A 16709-nucleotide genomic window follows, 5' to 3' on the forward strand; every position below is an offset into this window, starting at 1 on the left:
TTATTTGAGGCAAATATCCTGCCTCAGCTGACAAGCTGGTAGTTCTCTGTTTAAACTGCTTGGCTGAGGATCAAGGATCACACCTGCAGGGATGTGTGGATGACTCCAACCCAGCGGTTAGGTGACATCTCAGACTATGGCAACTTACTCTTTTTTAAAAGGAAAAAAAGTACATTAACTAATTCAAAATGAAGGAAATGTATTAACAATCTACGTATAAGAATAATCATTGAAAGGAGAAACGTGGTCACTTGATGAGGAGAAGGTTTTTTTCATTCAATAGGCTTTTTTCCTGAATATGATTTGTGTGGTCAACATCATCTTAACCTTGTTCTAGATTTGTCATGCTGCAACGTCAACGTCATCAAAATCTGTGTGCTGGGTCCCACTGACAACGGGGCTTCTCTGATTTGCTGCTGCTCATTTGAATATCTGTTCCTTTCTAAATTGATGTCATTATTTTATTCTTCCTAATTTCTAAACAACAGCATTTTCTGCAGTATTTCTGCCATGTCTTGCTTGCACTGAGCTGGCAATTGTTCATTTATGAGGAGCATTGAATAAAAACGTAACAGGGGCTTCTTGTTCAGTGCCTCCCAGCAGTAACTATCTATTGAATGAATTGATACACCAGGGACGAATGAATACAAAAGGAACTTTGTACGTTTCGTGGTTTCATAAGTATTACATTTTTAATAAAAGGGGTGAGACAGAGAGGCCAAAAGGTCTTTCATACAGCCTTTTGGTCTTCTAACTCCTGGATTTCAGGTCTCACAATACTAGGGGGCAGTCCCATTCCCTCAATGCCTACCTTGCAATGGACTACTTGAAACTAAAGCCCCTGTGTCTCCTCCTTCAGACCTTATTAATACAAATCTGACTAGCTGATCCTCCATAACCTAGAAAAACATTTTAATTTAACTACAGTTAAACAATTTGTTCTCTTATTGTTTTTGTGGACAGTGTTATTTTTCCGAAAGCCAACCCGTATCCAAACTCCCATAGGATGTAGCTGATTTAAATTACCATATTTATTTAAAACGTTTATTTATAAATTTAAATATATGTTAATGTAATTCAATATATTAATTTAAAATGTTTATTAAAACAAATAAATTTTTATTTTTAAAGTGTTTACTAATAACATAAAAATTCTCTATATGACACACACAGAGATTGCATTGTTAGGCAAGACAAAACAGAAAATATGGTTTAAGGGATTGGGCCACCCACTAGAAAGCATCTAGTGGATCTTACTTCAGGTTGAAACTGCTTCTCTATCATAAATGAGTTCAAAATGAGACCAAAAAAATTTCTGAAAACTCCTTAGGAAAGAGGAAAAGACACTTCTCATGGTGCTACATCTTGTCCTGAGTCGTTAGTGTTAACATCTGAGAGAAGAAAACATCTGTGACCACTAGGCTGGGCCTTCACCAAAGTAGGAAAGTAGAAAAAAAATGTATGTTTGGTGACCACCCATCAAACTTGTGGTCATCCCCTTTAGAATACTTTCCTATATTTCCTCTTTCCCCACCCGAGCTCTGCCATGTCATTCTCCTAACACAGCTCTGCCAAGCCATGCCCCACCGGTGCATGGTGCCACCCTGCCAGTGGTCTCCTTTTCTGGAAGCACCTCATGCTAAGCGCCTTTTACAGTGGTTTCGAGTCGAACTTTTTGTTGAATCAATCTTTCTGTTATCAAAATATGTTTCTGCTAGGGCATTATAAAAACTAGAAATGGCCTTCTCAGATTATTTCTGCCAGGGCTATTTGCATTCCAAAAGAATGACTCCCAAGTGGTAGATTGGTGGGCCAGGTAGCAGGCAACTGGGAGAAATTGGGGTCGGGAGGGCTGGTGGGGAGGATGGAATTCTCCGGCTCCCTGAAACAAACAGCCCATCCAGTGGCAATGCGTCCATGTTTTCCTTCTCATTAACATTTGCCACTTATATCTTGTAAAATAGCGTTATTAACTAATGACGACTGTTTTTACTAACAACTTATGGACCCCATCTGATAAGAGCAGGCAGCACTCCTAATACACTCTATGATTTTCAAACATCAAATATAAGTTTAACTTGGATTTAGTTTCTTGTGTGCAAGACTTTGGGGTTGTTTTGTTCTTGTTTGTTTGTTTTTTAATAGACTATTCAATAGTTGCTTTAATGTACCAAATCAACCCAGGTAAGGGATTTTTCTGGTTCAGAAGACTTATGATTTAACTTCCCTTCCTCTCTATAACCCTTGAGTAAAATGAAAAACTGATTTATATGTGTATGTCAACAATGTCCAACTTGAATGCCATTGTGAGAAAAATTTCATTTTTCCCCATCTGCATTTCTTTGAGTTTAGTTTAATTGCAAAAATATACATATTGTACATAACATATATGTGGTCTTAAACCTTATAGTGTCTATTTCTAATTCTAGGGTGCAATTAAAAGGAACTTATCCAGTAAGTATATCTTAGCTACCAGAAATAGAGTACAATTTAAAAGAATGACTAGTTCCTTGGATCTTAGAGCATATATCCATTTGACTTATATACTTTGGGGCTTGATTTTTAAGGCTTACAAATGTCTTACTTTTACAGCAAAGGAATTTTGTAATGATAAAGGGGCTGGTGGGTTCTGAATAATTAATGTTTAAACTCTGAAAATAAATATATTTTTGAAAAAACACTGCCATTTTCTTCCTATATTTGTCAACTCTTGCTGTATCATTTGAGTTTAGAAATTAGGTTAATCAAGTATGTGCTTGGTATTGGGGGTAGGGAGAGGAGGACTGAAAGTGGGTACAACTTATTCATTCTTGTGTTATTCAATATAAAAATTTTAGTCAACCAAAGTGATATGAAATAGGTTATAATACACATAGGGTATGATTCTCCCCTGCTGTGTACAGCACATTCTAGGGAATTCTAAATTCATGGTTCCTAGTTGAAGGTATCACATTTTCTTGGCATTTCAAGAAAAGAATGGGCAGAGAATGTTGGATTCATTTACTATGTACATATGGCCGGGTTTAATATTCTCTTACGGTAATTGGGAAGCAGAACTGATCAAGGCAGCAGACACTCGAAGAATGGTATCCTATTACACTAGCTCTGCAGTTTACAAATCTTCTATTTTATGTCTTACCATAGTAGTTCCTTGGTTAATTAGGTTTTACAAATGCCAGAGAAAAATGTTACTACATATGCCTAATATATGACGGTTGCATTGCCATGGCAGGGGATTTGTTTTCTGGGTTTGTTTCGCAAAGTTTTCATATTAAGTTGCTTATTGACGGGACTTAAACCTCTAAGGATTTCCAAACATAGCTCATAAGACAGATAAGTAAGGAATGGTAAGAATATGCCTTAAAAGTTCCTTTGTCCTGTGCACCAGGTGAAGAAGTGGCCAGACCCAGGCGTTCCACACCAACCCCAGAGCTTATAAGGTGAGTGTAAAAGACATTGGTTGTGTTTTATGCAAAGTATCAATCACCATTGTCAACAGTTAAGAGAGTCTCCTTTGAGTTGAACTCTCAGGTCCTATTCACAAAGGGCCTGCCCATATGTATAAGTCCACAGTATGGTTCAAATATGTTATCATTTATCATACGTGCAGCCTGATGGAAACCTTGGGGAAAGTACTCTGTAGTTATCTACAGTCGCTGTCTATCAGAATGTGCAATCCTTTCATTAATGGGAGGGTTGAAGATCTGTGTGAAAAGGTCTTTTGGGCTCTGGAATGCTAATCTGAAATATGATTATATTATCCTATGAAGAATACCCTCTTTAGTTGGCTACAATCTCACGATACATTTTATCTGCCATACACCAAAGAAATCTGTTTTGTTTTTGTTTTTGGCAAAATACTGTATTTTACACTGTGTATTCATTGGATTAAGCAAGTATTATATAAATGGGTATCGTTTTCCAAAAAGACTCCTATTTCTATTTAAAAACTGAATCCTTTTAATTCCCGCCCCCCCCCTTCTCTAACCTCTCCCCTCTCCTCTTCACCTCCCACCCCATGCACAGAACTCATTAGGATCAACAGGGAATCAGGTCTGGGAACAAAATGGAGAAGATTACGTAACCTTTTGTTAATAATCAGTTGAAGTATAATTGGGAGAAAGGATGAGAATTTAACTTATCACCCTACTTTTCCCCATGATTTTTCAGTGCTCATTTTCTCTTTCTGAGATGTGCTGTATTAACGTTATTTGGAGGCTATAACTAGTCTATTAGATGGGAGGGAGGGATGAAATTAGAAGCCAGTAGACCCAGTTTCTTATTAAAACTTCTTGGGTGGCTTATCATTTAGCTCCCTATGCCTGACTTTCATGAATCATAAACCACATTAAGTACAACACAGAGATGTGGCGAAGACAAATATCAATGGTTTTTGAGATCTTCAGAGTGCAAGGTGATTTGCAATAAACTATTATCTCTAGTGTTATCTCTTTCAGGTATAGAGAATCATGGTGTTTTGAAAGAGTTTCTCTCCTTCAACATATTGAACAAGCACCTTGGTCCCTCATTGAGAACTAAGCATCTTATCTCCTACCAATTCTTTTGTCCATAATACTCGTACATTTGACATCCTTTCTAGCCCTACAAAGCTTATGTAAATGCACACATATGTACATATGTATACAAGTGCACACACATACATCTGCCTTACTGTGAAAAATATTTGAAACCTTGTGTATCTTTTCAGCATTAATATTCCCTTTCTCTATGTTTTGCTTTAATGCGTGTGATTTAGCAAAAAACCTCCAGATGATACTACAGCCCTAGCTCCCCTCTTTGGCCCACCATTAGAATCAGCTTTTGATGAACAGAAGACAGAAGGTAGGAAAAATGTGCATATCTGTAGATTTGTTTTATTTTCACTAAAGTGTAACTTACATGGTGCAAATGTATGTGTTTTGGGACACGTGTGTTTTTAATGTATCATCAGATCTGCAGTAGCTGTGTTTGATAATATAAAATGCTTTTATAAAAATCATGTAATTTAAGAGCACCATGGTATATGTATAATAAAAGTTATTTTTCTAGGACCTATTGATGAAGGAGATTAAATTTAAGTGTTAAGGACAACAAGACTTGAAAGCATAATGAGTAGGCTAAGCTACAGTAGCAAAGTATAGTGAATTCAACAAGATAGAATTTTATTTCTGTTTCATGTTAATAGTCTCAAAGTAAACCATATAGGACTGGTAGGGTGGCTCTGCTATTCTCCACATGTGGCCTTCATGTCTGGGTCCAATGGGGCTGTCCCAGCTCTCAGCACCTCCCAGTCAGAAGAAACGGGGGTGAGGGTGGAGAAGGACCAATGGACCTTACTGACAATTCTTGTAAAAGCAAAATATGGGAGAGACACCCATCGCTTCCAACCAGAGCCCATCAGAGATCATTTAGTGCCACATGGCCAGCTAAAACTCTTTAACTATGAAGAAATGGAGAATGTCCTGGAAGACAGCTAGCAGTCAGCCACATCTAGGTATTTTTCAATGATTTAGTTAGAAAAGTGTCAAAGGAACATCCCTAAATACTCCTTCAGTGGTTTGTCTACAACTGAAGTCCTGCAGTGAGGTTATCAGTTGTTTTATTAACTCATCTGTGATCACTTTAAATACATAATTGTGTAGTGACTGAAGGTGGCATTTGATCTGTGTCATTTGAATCTACCTATTAAAGGAATTCCATAACTGTGTAGAAAGCTGATATACAAAATAGAAAAAAGTTCTTAAAATTCAAGGTGGTGCCCCACATGGAATCTATGAAAAAAAAATGCTGCTTCACATCTTTAAAAAATGCTTGCTGTTATGTTAAAACCACAGAGATAAGACCATCTTTGAGGTCTTTGATGGAGAGGAGATACACTCAACTCATCAATGAGCCTGGCTTGATTGTTCTTTAGGTGATTTTAGCCCCCTGAAGTTCTGTGAAGTTCTATATATGCACCAAGAACACTGACTTTTCTTATGCCCACATTTACCTGTCGTATCGACATAGCTCTCACTTCTTTCAATTGATTTTTCTATCACTGGTTTAAAAAGCTTGAGAAAAAAATATGTATTTTGGACTCAGGTATGCATTCCTGGGATCAGATCTGAGGTCTTCTTCTTTCATCATGTCTGCTCTTGGGCAAGTTATTAAATCACTCTAATCTTTGGTTTCCTCTCCTGAAAATGGTACTGATATCAACCACAAGGTGGTGGTGTAAGGATTAAATATATATAATAATAGTTATGGGCCTTGTGATAAGTGTCTTATACACATTTTTTTCTTATATACATTTTATATACATTAGTAACTTTTAGTAACTCTGAGATTGCTCTTATTATTTCTACTTTACACTAAAGGAAGGGAAGCTGAGAGATTAAATGCCTTGCCCAAGTCCTATGATAAGTGTAGAGGCTGGATTAAAATTTCATAGTTAACTAACTTCCCAGCTTGTTTTACAGCCTAATGAATTACAAGCAGTACGTATATAGACACTGGCGCGTAATAGATGCCAAGCAGAGCTAGTTATCTATATTGTTACCATAGTAATAAACAATCAAAAAGGGGAGACAAAAGAAATAGAAGAAACCTTATAGCCAATGTCCTTCAGTTCAATACTGATTTACTTTAGATGTCTAAGCACTTGTTCATTTTTCTGGTTCTCTTAAGACATTCACCAAACATTTTTAGAATATTTAATTTCTCTTTATGATGCTGTAAAAGGTTTATCTAAAGACCCTGTAAGATCCTTTAAAGATACGAAGCACTGTACACAAACAGGCATTTTCATTTCTGAAGCATATTCACGACAAACTTTAAATAAGCCAATTTAAAACGAATGTCGATGGGGTTAATGCCTGCATTTTCAAATGGGTACCAGAAACTCACCTAGTACATGTACTGACATTCAGAATGTCCTTCAGTGACCAAGCATGAAGAAACACAGTTTTTATTTAACTATATGTGAACACACAGGCAGCCCGTTGCCCACACACACAAACACATACCCAGTCCTGTTCCCATTCTCTACTTGAAAAGGATGAGGAGCAGCACATCCCTAAACTAATTTGCTAATACTGAGTCATAAGGGAAATGATTTTGTGAAACTCACCTTTAAATTGAAATATTAAGTTCTAAAGTCCAGGGGCATTTCTTTTTTGAACTCACCCTGGACATTTTTCGTTTTTTCCTTTCTTTCTTTCTTTTATTATTTTTTTTTATGTTTCCAGTTCTTTTAGATCAGCCTGAGATATGGGGTTCAGGCCAACCAATTAATCCAAGCATCGAGTCGCCAAAGTTAACAAGGCCTTTTCCCACTGGAAGTAAGTTATGTGCCTGCTCTGTCTGGAAAAATAAGTGACTCATTTTACTGTCTGTCTGCACAGTGAAATTAGGCAATTCATAGAAAGTCTACGTAAGCAACATTTGGACTGTATAATATTCAGAAGAGATGTTATTCTAACAGGATTTAGAGTTAAAGGGACCTAGGGCACATTATCAAAGCAGGAATAGCATAAAGTAAAATTATTAACTTTGAATCATATCTCTTCTGAAATCTCACAGGTTTATTCATTCATTCATTCACTTGTTCATTCATTCATTCATTCATTCATTATGTATATGTAAAAGTGAGAAGCAAATGAGCTAAAGAACCTACTATGCTCCAGGCATGGGCTATTGCGTAATACATAGGTGACCAGGTCAGATATGGTCTCTGCTAGTCCTACAGAGCAACTGAGGCTACATATGATACAAGGGTCACATTGAGGGGGAAGAATGATGACTGGAGAGTGAAAGAAAATGACAGTACATGGTAGAGAGGAGCTGAGATGAGAGATCAGGGCAAATTTATCTCAAAGCAGGGCCATCTGTTCCAGGTGGCTGGAAAGGAGGTCCTGAAGCTCTTCATAGCCCTTCACCTGCCGATGGGTTGGTCTATTTGGACTGAACGAATTGCTCATTCTGCCAAGCCACCTGGTGGATGGATACACTGAGTTCTCATTTCAGTAGACTTCCAATAGCAGATGTGCCATGGAAAGCACTCCTTAAAATGCCCATGGGAGGAAGACTGGATCTCAGATAAAGGTGTTGGGGGTCAGGGTGATGCAGAGGGTATTGTCATTCTGTGAGGCTCACATACAGACCAATTAATACTTTTTTCAGGTCAGCATCCCCAGGGCTCTGCGTTTTGGTGCCTAAAAATAATCATAGGAATTAACCAAGAGGATTCCTAATTAAAGGTCCATGAAATTATTTGTTGGGAATATTGCTATAAAGCTATGTGATCCAGTCTTTCCAAGACTATTTCCTTTACAAAATAAGATAGGAAAAAACATCAACACCTTTTATTTTTTTAACTTCTAAACATTCAAAGATGTGTTTTGAAAGGGTTAGTGGAATGATTTTGAATACTTCTCCATGTTACTATGAAACAAAGCCAGCAAAAAACCTCTAACTCCCTTGGAAAGCTTTCTTTAAAAGCATTAGCTATCCAGCTCATTCCTAGAAAACACTTCCTAAATGTTAAGAAAGTAAACAAGTTAAATATTTATGTAGCTAACATACTAATTTTAAGTCCAACTGTTGGTATTTTATAGTTTTATGAGTTTTATGTGCTGAAGTTACACTCATCACAAGAGAGACTGTTGTATAATTGATGTGTAGTATATAATCCTGCTTATGTCATGGCTATAGCATACATTTACTATTTTAAGTTTTTAGGCTTTTATGGTATTTTATTTGCTTTTATGATATTTTGTGGATTGTGATCTACATTTTTGCAGTGATCCTTAATCAGAACTAGAGCCCCTGGTTGACTCTTAACATCTACAGGAAAACATGACCCATTTGAGGTATAGTTTTCAGGAGCTCATCACTAAGATTAGGAACCACATATTCCCTTTAAGATGATAGGTGTCAGTCAGTCCCATTGTGTGGAAGGATTGGATGCTCTCTAAAGCTAAATAATTAAACTGGGTTGGGAGGAATGACAGAAGGGGACTCCTTCCAATGCCTGCAGAGGCTACTTGCAAGAGCTCTCCAGCTGGTACCCAGTTGACCCACTCTGCTTTTAGGTTATGAAAGACTGGCCACATTCAGATTCACAAATGAACTTGGGGCTGGTTTATGAGATTAGCATGAACTCTTAATAAAACAAATATGACCAGTGACAAGAAAACATTCATTTAAAGGAAGGATAAGGGGGGACAATGTACCTGTTGAAACAGTAAGTCCTAACTTTGTCTATAAAATGACAAGTCCAGTTCAGAAGGGTGAATCTCGGGGCCGGGGCCATCATACAATACTTGTTCTATTTTAAGGGGTTTTAGCTATAATTTTTATGAAAAGAATCTGTTCATTCTTCCTTGATCCAAATTATTTTGCTTTAGACTTTCAAAAATATACTAAAAGTTAGGACATATAGCTTAGAGAAATCTTTCCAGACTCAATACATATAAAGCCATGTAACCCAGTCTTTCAATGACTGGATATAATATCCTGACTATATTAAAAATCCCTCACCTGAGTCTCCACCCAAGCTGTTCTCATTTCCTCTATCACACTCTGGATTGTAACGGTGTGTTAACATGATGTTCAATCATTCAGTCATAAATTCCTTAGGGCAGAGGCTTCTTTTATTCAATCCTATGTTCTTAGTTCCTAGTTCCTAGTACAGGATGTAGGAGGTTTGTCAAATAAAGAAATGAATGAATAAAATGATATTATTATGATTATCTGACATTCTTTTGGAAAATTCTTATTATCATAAAGCGGAAGAATCTGAATGGGTACCTGCATCAGTCCCTTCATTTTGAACTTAAAAAAAATTTAGACCATTAATGGCTAGTCCATTAATAGCAGAAATATGATGGAAAGCCAAAACCTTGTTTACCTACAGAATATTGTATAACTTAGGGAGAAAGTCTTCAATAATGCTTGGCTTCTCATCTCTTTGCAGCACCTCCACCACTGCCTCCAAAAAATATACCAGCCACTCCACCCCGAACAAGCTCCCCACTAACAGTTGGACCAGGTAAGCTTTAGTTTTTACTGTTCTGGAATGATGTGGAAATCAGAATAGTGGCCCTATACCTCAATCTGCCCTTGATGTATTGAAAGCCTTAAGGTGGACTAAACATGAAAATGTTTGTATTTAGTTTTACTTTCGTTACAGTTTACTATGAAGACTTATTTTTTTTAAAATCACTCTCGGTTTTCACAACAAGGTTCACTTTCTCAACTAATTTTTCCTCTGCATGTTGTTGCTAAATGAGGGTCACATTTACTTGTAAAATGAAGGGAGAAAAAGATCTCAGTATAAAGTCACTGTTTAATTGACATGTCACTTCATAGGATCTCATGTAAATGATTTACAAATTAATAGTCTCAAGGTACAATTTGCATTTTTCCAAAACGGATAACATTTTTGCGTGAATTAAAACTGTTTAGTCTATAAAGACATAAAATGGGTCTCAGGGCATACAGCATACTGGTAAGCTTGGGTGATGGGGAATTTTTTCCCCAGTAGTCATAGAAGTATTTATTATCCATCCTATGACAAAAAGATGTAAAAGATGTAAAAATGATGAAATATGGCAAGGAATGGCTGCATGCCTTTAGACAGATCATTTCTAAGGCACATCTTTATCTTCTTGTAAAATCAATACTACATATTCATACAATTTATAATCTACCTAATCTTATTGGGCTAACGAGTCAAAAGCAGCAATAGCTATTTTATGAGTCTGGGCCTTTAGAATGTGGTTCTTTATCACCTTGGAAATTCTACTGCAGCTTCATCCTTTGCTACTTATGCAGCCAGGTGAACTTGGTAGTTACAGAGTGGAATATTTATCAACAAGAGCAAATGGAAGACATAGTCATTCATGACATTTATATTGACTCAGCTCCAAACGGGAGTCATCCAAAATGTCATAGGTAAAGGTGTTTGCATGTTCAACTCATTTTGGCCCCTTGTATTTCCATAAATATGTTAGCTATAAATAAATCTACCAGCAACAAAAATTATAAATATTGTGGGCCATGCAAACTGCGACCCCATTTATCTGTAGCCATGGAACCTTGAATGTTAACTCCTTTCGAATCTGAAATATGGGCGTACTAAGCTTGTTCCTATAGCCAAAGGGTTATTGAAAGGTAAAGTGCCTTTTGCTCATGCCTTGCGATTATTTAGGTATTGATTTCAAATTTGAATAACTTCAGTTTTTGAAGAGTACACGTCCTAACACTGTAGTGGTTATCAAATATTTCCTGCCAAGCTGTAGAAGACAGTTTTTCATTCTTTTCTCATATGACTAACAAGAATTTGAAAGAATAGCTGATGCTACTTTTTAAGCAAAGCAGAGACTTTCCCGTTTCATGATTTCAGATAGATTATATATCACAGTTATGCCTACAATGTTAACAGTTTAGAAACTTGATGAGAAAAGAAGTTATAAAGATATTTTTTATGGTTTTCTTCGCTATTAAACAGGTATATATACGTAAAAGTTCTAATAAGTCGTAAATATCTTCTCTATAACCTATGTGCATGTTGTATGTGGGGTGTATATGTGTGTTTGTAAATATACATGTTGGGATATCCCTTTAAATAATCTTTGTACTGTGTTTCTGGTGTATTTAAGGTGGATGACATACAGCTAATTATGATGTGCTACTTTTTTAAACTAACAGATATTATAATTAGTTTCACCAAACGTTTCCATTTAATACGCTAGAGTAGATACTCTTTGTCAAACATGAGGGTGATTTTCAGCTGTCAATGTGTTTTTTCTATTGTGTTGTACGTATTTCAGTAGGGCCAGGCTTTCTCACAAGGGACCTCCCTTTTGGAATTTGCGGTCCCTGAGCTCCTACTTCTCTGTGAACTTAACCCTGCCTTCTCAAAATGACCACACTTGGCACTCTTGTGAGCAGCCTTTGGAGAGCAGTAGCATGCTCAGCGCTTTTGATAACGGTAAAAATAGCTACGCGGGGTCCCCCTGCAAAAGGGTGAATAAACGCCTAAAAAGAGGAAGCTCACATTCTGGTGGCAGGGAACTCTCCCCTCCCCTCTTGCTCTGGTCAAAATATTTTTACATCAGAAAACATGCCCACTGAGGCACCTCACAAGGCAATCTACAATTTACCAAGCTTTGCCTTAACCCTCTCATCCTGCCCACCCCCCAGACAAATAATAGTAACAAAGTCAATTAAAGTTTAAAATCAACTACTTTGACTACAGGAAATGACCAGTCAGCCACAGAGGTCAAAATTGAAAAACTACCATCCATCAATGACTTGGACAGCATTTTTGGCCCCGTTTTGTCCCCCAAGTCTGTTGCTGTTACTGCTGAAGAAAAGTGGGTCCATTTTTCTGATACGTCCCCGGAACACGTTCCTTCAGAGTTGACTCCAAGGGAAAAGGTGGTGACCCCACCCGCTGCATCAGACAACCCAGCTGACTCCCCAGCTCTGAGCCCTCCAAGCCCCCCAGGCCCCCCAGGCCCCCCTCCAGGGCCACCTGGCCCTCCTCGCAATGTACCATCGCCGCTCAATTTAGAAGAAGTCCAGAAGAAAGCTGCTGAGCAGACCTTCATTAAAGATGATTACTTAGAAACAGTCTCATCTCCTAAAGATTTGGGGTTGGGCCAGAGAGCAACTCCGCCTCCCCCACCACCACCCACCTACAGGACTGTGGTTTCATCCCCTGGACCTGGCTCGGGCAGTGGTACGGGGACCACCAGTGGTACGTCTTACTGTTTGAGTGTGCTTCGTGTGACCCGGAATGGCCATAGCTGCTGCAGTGTGAGCCACACCTTCCTCCTGCCTGGCAGTTGGCTTTAGAGCTGTCATCCCTCCTTTGGTTTGGGTGTCCTGTGGCCCTGTGGCATGTCCTAGTCCATCGAATGCTCGCAGTCATAGTGCAAGTCTGTGGATGTGATCTGCCCTGCACTCCCAACCCTTAGGAGTGCTCTCCCTTACACCTTGCGATTAGGAAGTATATATACTGTTAAACAAAGCTGTAATGTCATTGTTTGGATTCAGGAAAGTTCTAGAAAGACACATTTCATAGCCAGCGAGTTCCATGTTAAATGTCTGATTTCCTTGTCAGATACCTCCACAAGGGCCCTAGTTTGTTAGTTTGTTTTGTTTGTTTTGTTTTCAGCTATATTGGGGTATAATTGACAAATAAAATTGTAAGATATTTAAACTCCACAACATAATATTTGATATACATATGCATTGTGAAAGGATTCCCTGCATTGAGTTAATTAACATGTCCATCACCTTACAGATTTATCTTTTTTCTTTTTCTTTTTTTTTAATGAGAACATTTAAGTTCTACTCTTTAAGCAAATTTAAATTACACAATACCGTGTTATCAATTATATGATATAGTTACCATATTATAGTTGAGGTCCTCAGACTATATTCCTATAACTGGGAGTTTGTATTTCTTTTTCGCAAGGGTCATAGTTTTTATAAATCAGTGTGGTTTTTTTTTCCTTCTTATTCTTCTATTTTTTTCCCCTTTCTTTCTTTTTTGCGGAGGAAGAACCATGTTAACCCCCCTAATTTTACTTCAGAAAAAAAGCAGTTTGAAAAGGAGATTTTAGGGGAAAGCAAAAAAAAGATGCCTTTTTGCACCTCCATCCAATCAAGCTGCCACTAAAATATTCTCGATTCCATTTTGACATGCTCATCAGCCTATCAAGTCCACTCTAAGTGTGGTGACAGTGATGGGAAAGTCTTTCAGAAATATAGGTTTTGAAATGATAAATGTTGACATTGAATCTGATTTTTTGTTTTCCTTATTTGAAGCTTCAAATGTTGCATTTTCTAATTTTGAAAGGATGGGAACACCTGCCACGCAAACCAATAAATAAATAAATAAATAAGATTTTTTCTTATGTATCTCCTTCCACATCGTTTAGTCCACTGGTGGTCACGTTTGTTTGGCAAGACCCTCCAGTGCCTTCCCTTCTGTGCCTGTGGGTTCAGTTTAGGCATCTTCGTGAGGATGTCATGTACTATTTGTGTTTCATTTGCTTTGAAAGAGGATACCAAGTTTATTTAGATCTAATGAGAGACAAAAAAGAAAGGCATTTGTGTCTGTTAGTCATCAGTGCTGTCTTTTCAAAAGAGCATCTTTCAATGCTTGCTCTATGTATACCAATTCCTCTGTGCTGTAAAGTTAGAGCATCCACTCTGATCAAGGAGAGGGCTGGAGATTCACCTGTACCACACACAAAATCAATGTTGCGTATCATTAGGTATGCCCTCTGTTCCCTCCTCCACCAAAACAGGAAAAGTATTCAATACTCAAATAAGTTTAGGATACATTGTGTTCAAACAAAATCAGCAGGTATCTTTACCATAGGACCTTGGAGAGCCTTTATTTCGCCAATAATAGCAACAGCTATAGTTTCTTGTCTTGGCACCATGCTAAGTGCTTTATGTACATTACTTTATCCTCACAACAGCCCTATGTGGTAGATGCTCTTGTTTTCCCCTTTTACAGATGGGAAAACTGAGGCTCAGAGATGTCCAGTAAATTGCCCAACTTTACAAGGCTAGAGGTGATAGACTTGGAATTCATACTCAGATCTGTCTAATCCTAAACTTGTATTCTTAACTACTTGTATTCTAAACCACTTGTATTCTTAACAAAATACCCAGACTTATTTGATGACTGACACCCACCTATACTGTACTTTGTCAACAAGATCACCAAAGTTTTCTGAAAACCTACTCCTCAGTGCTACTCTCTATAATTCTAGAAGTTTAGAGCACCCATCTCCATCCCCTGTTGCTTTTTCAGTCTTTTTTTGGGATATAAGCTCCTTAGTTCTCTGTAAAGATAATAAAAGGCCTCTAGGTAAAAGCCTTCACTTCAGACCTCAAACCCAAAGGAAGCCGGCAGTTCGTTGTCAAAAAGGGGCGTGTTTCCGCTGTCTTCCACAAGGAGGCTCTCTTTCCTGAGCCAGGCTCAGTCTTTTCAAAGGACTTTTCAAGGAATAAGGCCCTCTCTACAGTGACGGGCTGCTAAGCTCTCATGGTGGGAGTGAAGGGCAGGACAGCTTTGTTATTCATCTGTGTTTCCTCCAGCACCTTTCACAAAGCTCTGGGAGGTGTTTGTTTAATTGAATTGACCACTGATCTCATGAGTGGAGAGAGGAGCTTTGGCTTTCTTTCTGGAATCTTTGGGAGTTCTGTTGTTGTTTTAATGTTTAGCTTCCATGCCCTTATTCGAAATTACTGTAAGATGTTACCAGTAAAGACTATTGATTCTTAATAATTGAGCTGGAAAAAAAAAAAAAACCAACTACTTTGCTGGTATTAAAGGATTGAATTTCTAAGTGGAAGATTCAACTGGGCCAATGAAGCTTATGAATAAATAAAACTTTGCACCATTAAGTCCTTAATTAAGTCCCAGTTTATTTGCTGCTTAATGTTTTATTAATGGAATATACACAGACTGGCAGAACTGTAAATTTAGGATTACAACAATAGGATATAGCCTCATGTTTTAAAGATTAGCAATGCTTCTCACTCCCTGCTTTCTATAACCCTTGCCTGATGAGACTTTGCGTGCTTCTCAAACTCTGTTTAATTGGATACCTTTAAAATTGCATTCACAGCAAGGTGAATGTGACCCACCAACTTTAGGCAGTACTTAACAGCTTTGTAAATCAAAAGAATCAGTTACCTGATGTTCAAAAACAGTTGGAAGTTAAGAATTTGCTCCAAGAACTTTCATTTCCTTAGGGAAAAAGCTAAAAATACCTAGTTTAGCCAAAACATTGCTTTATTGGAATACAGACTGATTCTTGGCAAAGGCTATATCTTCTCGTGTGTGGGTTGTGTGACAAGGGACAGGAAGGAGAAAGAGTTTTATTGGCCTGCAGCAAGTTTGGAAGCCAGAGAAAGAAAGGCATTAGTAAAGGTAGAATGTTTGGTGCAACATTTTCCAACTTGGAATATTAGAGCAATATTAAAAGATGTTAAACACAGATACACACACACGCATGCACATCCATACGCAAGTGAGTTTGAGTTACCTGGGGTTGAATTAACCAAATATATTTCCTAACTACAAATATTTTTAGAGCGACAATGTTCAATATGGAAGCCATTAGCCTCATGTGGCTATTTTAATCTTAATGATAATTAAAATTAAAAATCAGTTCTTTCAATGCAGTAGCCACAATTCAAGTGCTCGATGGCCACATGAGGCTAGTGTCTACCTCATTCTAGGACACTTTCATGGTTGCAGAAAGCTCTGTTGGATAGTACTGTTTTAGGGCTTGTAATGTGCTGATGACCAAAAAAGAAACATAGGATGTAACCATTCCCACACATATTTAAAGCTTTCTTCAAAGAAATGGTGAAATTGTGTTCTAAGAAACACAACTGGGAAAGGCTGCTTAGTTCCTTACATGTTTTGAAGTGCATATATCTTATGTCACTTGATTCTCCCCACAACATTGTGGTATATTAGCCTCGTTTTACAGATAGGACACAGAAGCTCAAAGACGGAACTTGGCCGTTCTCACAAAGCTAGTAGTAAGTAGCAGAGCCAAAATCTGAGCTCAGATCTGTTGGATTCCATTTACCACTTCTCCCCAGCTGCCCCACTGCCCACCCCCACCCACCCACAAACAAAAAGAGAGATGAAAGTTGAAGCTACAGTCATGCTCTTTCAG

At 37.9% G+C, this 16709-nt stretch overlaps 1 protein-coding gene across 24 annotated transcripts in view; it reads left to right on the forward strand.

Moving 5' to 3' along the window:
- SGIP1 (SH3GL interacting endocytic adaptor 1) overlaps positions 1 to 16709 on the forward strand; it is a 194061-nt gene that overhangs the window by 121022 nt on the left and 56330 nt on the right. For 18 of the 24 annotated variants that reach the window (XM_019646736.1, XM_019646737.1, XM_019646735.1 and 15 more), the window contains 6 exons: positions 2430 to 2454; positions 3389 to 3440; positions 4757 to 4842; positions 7230 to 7322; positions 9959 to 10033; positions 12245 to 12748. In XM_019646736.1, the coding sequence (XP_019502281.1) occupies positions 2430 to 2454; positions 3389 to 3440; positions 4757 to 4842; positions 7230 to 7322; positions 9959 to 10033; positions 12245 to 12748 (835 nt within the window). The remainder of the gene's footprint in view (positions 1 to 2429; positions 2455 to 3388; positions 3441 to 4756; positions 4843 to 7229; positions 7323 to 9958; positions 10034 to 12244; positions 12749 to 16709) is intronic. The other 6 variants (XM_019646751.1, XM_019646755.1, XM_019646754.1 and 3 more) reach the window with 1 other exon arrangement.

Source organism: Hipposideros armiger, unplaced genomic scaffold, assembly GCF_001890085.2.
Source record: "Hipposideros armiger isolate ML-2016 unplaced genomic scaffold, ASM189008v1 scaffold_106, whole genome shotgun sequence".
Classification (NCBI taxonomy): Eukaryota; Metazoa; Chordata; class Mammalia; order Chiroptera; family Hipposideridae; genus Hipposideros; species Hipposideros armiger.